This window comes from Salvia miltiorrhiza, chromosome 8 (assembly GCF_028751815.1).
Source record: "Salvia miltiorrhiza cultivar Shanhuang (shh) chromosome 8, IMPLAD_Smil_shh, whole genome shotgun sequence".
Lineage (NCBI taxonomy): Eukaryota > Viridiplantae > Streptophyta > Magnoliopsida > Lamiales > Lamiaceae > Salvia > Salvia miltiorrhiza.
The window spans coordinates 40,628,210-40,632,234 of NC_080394.1; the positions used below are offsets into that span (position 1 = coordinate 40,628,210).

The following is a 4,025-nucleotide window of genomic DNA, read 5'->3' on the forward strand; positions in this document are numbered from 1 at the left end:
GATATGCATAAAGGCCGGGATATTCGTTGCTTGTCACTAAAATTCGACGGTCCAATTGTATTCACATCTCCAGTTTTCTCTTATAGTCAAAAGAGTTATTTAAAATAACAAAAAAATTCATTTAATCATTTTTTTCTTATAAGTTATAAATGTACAACTTAAAAACTCTAGGGAATAAAAAACTTCACGGTATTTTCCGCATATAAAACTGCCACAACTATATAAACCAACATCACTTAAAGGGCAGTAATGTTAGTGGGCTCGGCAGCCCAACCACATGATCAGTGTTTAGTTATTGAAGATAATCGGTAAATGGGTTGATGACTCTCTCATTATATCTTCACGCAATGAGATAAACATAATTGTTCTTTTCTTCTTAGGAATTTTGTTTTAATTACTCATTCCGTCCCTCAAATAACTTTTTATATTTCTTTTTTGGGACGTTCCTCAAATAACTTTCTATCTAGTTTGGGACATTACCCATCACTAAGTAATACTTTATTTATTCTTACTTGTCAACATTTCACCATTCTCAATACTAATCATAACACTTTTTTCACCATTTTCAATACTAATTATAATATTTTTTCTCCACTACAAATACACTTAACAATTTTTTTTTAAAATCAATGTCGTCCCCTACTAAGAAGTTATTTGGGGGACGGAGGTAGTATTTAATTGGGATTTTATATAAAAGAGGAAAAAAAATAAAACCAAAAATCCTCGAAAGCACAAAAAATAGACTAATGGCCCGAGTTATGAAAAGAAGCTCGTCTATCAAAAGACATAAAAAAGAAGCCTAGCAAAAATGCCAAAAAAATACCACAGGTCTTTCTTAAACAAACGACTACCAATAAGGGGTATCTGTGGTGGTGTGAATGTCATCCAACTCCACTTCATCCGACCATCGTCTGTTGGCTATATTATTCATAGCACGAAAATTATCGCTGCTGTTATGATCAACAACATAATCCCTCAGCTTATACCCCACCTCCACAGCTTTCCTGACGCGACATTTGATGCTATCCTCCGGCACAAGACCTGTAGTATGTTGCACGTGCTCACGTCCCATACCCTTCAGTGGACGATCCCGTCTGCGCTTCGGCAGCGCCTGCGATATCTCAAATAAAGAGGGTGTATTCAGTTAAGAATTTAAATGATTTTGACATACTTTTTATAATTTGTATAGTTTAGCAGATTCTGTTAGATTTATTTATCTTTATTTTCATAGATTTTATAAGTCAATAGATTGTTATAAAAAATAAAAAATAATTTAAATAAATAAATTAAATTAAACAAAAATATATTTATGTCATCTTTGTGCAGATTGAGAAGCGCCGACGTCTCTCTCTTCTTTCCCCGCGGGCGGCTAATGCTCCCCAACAAGAAAAGGAAAAATTTGGTGGCATTGTTCAGCTTATAACTTGTGTTGAAGAACAAACTGAAACTATTTATTCTTCCCTCTTGATGCGAAACAGAAGTATATATGCTATAATTATTTACGTTTATGTAAAAGAAAAATGAATCAATGTGTGAATAAGAAGTAGAAATCAATATTTTGGAAGAAGAAATATCATCAAGGTTCTTGATTCCTACCCCCAATCACGATAGAAAATGAAGCAACGAGTTCCTAATCCCCACCACCCCACAATCATCATGGTTCCTAATCCCCCACTGCCTCACCAGAACCATAAGTTCCTCTCGGACAGAAAAAAAAAGCAACAATACGGTTCCATCCAATACCTTCAATTTGTTAACGGCCATATGGTTAGTTCATGTCAGTTGGTGTCGATTTATATATTGGGAGCTTTAGAATTTTTTCAAAATCAAGGTGGGCTTTTCTACACATTGGACGGAATTTGGGAGCATCTTGGATTTTATCATCTGGTGAGCCCCCTACCACACAACACACACCCCACACCTATACACGTTACCCCATACCCCAACCCCTCCAAACTTCAGCAGTTCCATGGCTTTTTCAACTTCATCCATCCGACAAAAGCCCCAAATTAGGTCCCATTCGAGGAAGTTTGGCGACACGGCTCTGTAGAAGATGGCATGAGAGAGAGAGACAATACATTAAAATCTCTTATGAAGAGGTGAGATTTATGTAGGGATTTTGTATTTATATTAGGGCGCTAAAATTCTCCAAAATTGATGACATATTAGAATCCTTAAAAGTTTCAATACTACTAGATTTAGATGGATATTTAAAAGTAATAATTGAATACCAACAAATTTTTATTGACTTTTTAAAATGAATTGAATACCTATAGACATTTGAAATACAAAAAAAATCTTATAGAATCTTAATTGAATACACCTTCTTAAAAGTTGCAACCCCTGACTGACCTGTTCCTCCAACCTGCTAATTCGATTAGCAATTTCCACAGTGGCTGTAGAGACCTTCTCAGCCACATGAGTTGTATCAATAGAGGCAGCTAACCCCTCAGAAGGGGTTAAAGTTGCGTTAATATATTCCTCAAGACGCTGGATCTTCATTGCATTTTCCACTGCTAAGACTTACAAATTCGAGTCTCCATTCGGGTCGGCGCTGATAAGTCTTCCAGACTGCCCCAAGCAAAGAGTTTCTGTAGAGTCCCGAGCATCCGCCCTAGCTATAGGAGTTATATCCGCCCTATTCTCTGCCGGAGCTGCTTGAATTTCTTCCGCAACAACTACCTCTTCAATGGTAGCATTAATATAGATCAGAATTTGTTGTAAGAGATCTGGAGTAGACATCCCTTTATTTGTGGTTTGTTCTACGAGCTCCCCCTCATCTACTTCTAGATTGGTGAACTGATTGTGTGTATGAACTTTGTCACGAGCCTGCTCCCCTCGCTCTTTTGGTTTATACACCTGATTAGTCGTAACTGGCTCTTTTATCGGTGGCCTTGGTAACCACATCAGTAGGTTTGATGGCCACATCATTAGTAACCCGATCCTTGGTGTTTTTTTTATCCCCCATATTACGACGACATTTGTCCACGGCATGACCCGTTCTCCTGAACGAATAATATAGAGCTATACTTTCAAAGCCGAATTCAACCAAAAAAGTCGTAGTTCCGCTGTCAACAAATAACGTGTGTTGAAGAGGTAAAGATAGATCAATTTTAATCAATATACGAGCAAAGTGTCCTACATCCCCCTTCCCCCCTCCCCCTCTCTCCGGATTGGCCGTCCCACAGAGCGTACCCGATGCCCATAATTATCTTCGGTTGGTAGAATTCCATGGACCAATAGTAAATCCGTACCCAAGTATGAGCTAATGCAGAAGTTTTTTTGTACGGATCAATGTTTTTGATCCATTCTCTCAATCAAAGATGGTCTGTGGCTAACTCCAAAATCGGCTTGCTTTTTGCAGCGATTTTATCCGCTTCCATAATGAATTTCATCGTGTAGTAACCCCGTTGATAACACTCATGTTTCCATGCTTTTTAATGCTCATATGATGATAATTTTATAGGAAATTGATTGTTGGATGATTGTTTTGTGCTTATATTGCTTTATCTTGCTTTATCTTGTGAAACATGATTCTGACTCGAACTTTGAAGGAATTTATAGGAATCTTGAGATCGAATTTGGAAAAGTTGTCGGAAATACAAGTTGTAGCTCGTCTCAAGATGAGTTCGTGAGCACAAACGGATCATAAATCGGAGTTCGAACGAGAAAGTTATGACCAAGACAAGAAAGTCGCGCGCAGTAGTCAGAACCGGCGGTCAAACACCGTTGACCACCGTGTGAAGAAGAGTTTTTGTGCTTGAGCCGGCGACCGCCGGATGGGTCACCGGGCAGGTTTCAAACACTGTATTTTACCCTGACACTTTAAATAGGTCATCTTTTGACCTATCTAGGGTTCCACACATTACATTCTAGCCTTATAGCTTTAGCTTTACATTTATTTTCCAGTTTTCAAGGCTTGGATCAAGATTGAAGATTCAAGCTGCTACAATCTTTCTTCTTCGGTTTTTATATAATTCAATTTTTCCAATTGTGTTCTTTTTAATTATGTTTATGCTTTATTT

At 37.6% G+C, this 4,025-nt stretch overlaps 1 protein-coding gene across 2 annotated transcripts; it reads right to left on the reverse strand.

Moving 5' to 3' along the window:
• Window positions 1-755: 755 nt before the first annotated feature.
• On the reverse strand, window positions 756-2,981 carry LOC130996764 (uncharacterized). 2 transcript variants are annotated; one of them, XM_057922057.1, is made up of 2 exons: window positions 2,353-2,981; window positions 756-1,111 (listed from the first exon to the last, which is right to left on the reverse strand). In XM_057922057.1, the coding sequence occupies exons 1-2, from the start codon at window positions 2,500-2,502 to the stop codon at window positions 848-850; spliced, it is 414 nt and encodes a 137-aa protein (XP_057778040.1). In that variant the 5' UTR covers window positions 2,503-2,981; the 3' UTR covers window positions 756-847. The 2 variants fall into 2 exon arrangements, 1 of the variants encoding a protein (XP_057778040.1); XR_009092789.1 differs by lacking the exon at window positions 756-1,111 and adding an exon at window positions 1,950-2,044.
• Between the last annotated feature and the right edge of the window lie 1,044 nt (window positions 2,982-4,025).

Coding starts and splice junctions, on each gene's coding strand:
- LOC130996764 (XM_057922057.1), bottom strand. CDS start 2,502: ATGAAGATCCAGCGTCTTGAGGAATATATTAACGCAACTTTAACCCCT. Junction 1,112..2,352: donor TTAGCAGGTTGGAGGAACAG/GTCAGTCAGGGG, acceptor GAGATATCGCAG/GCGCTGCCGAAGCGCAGACG.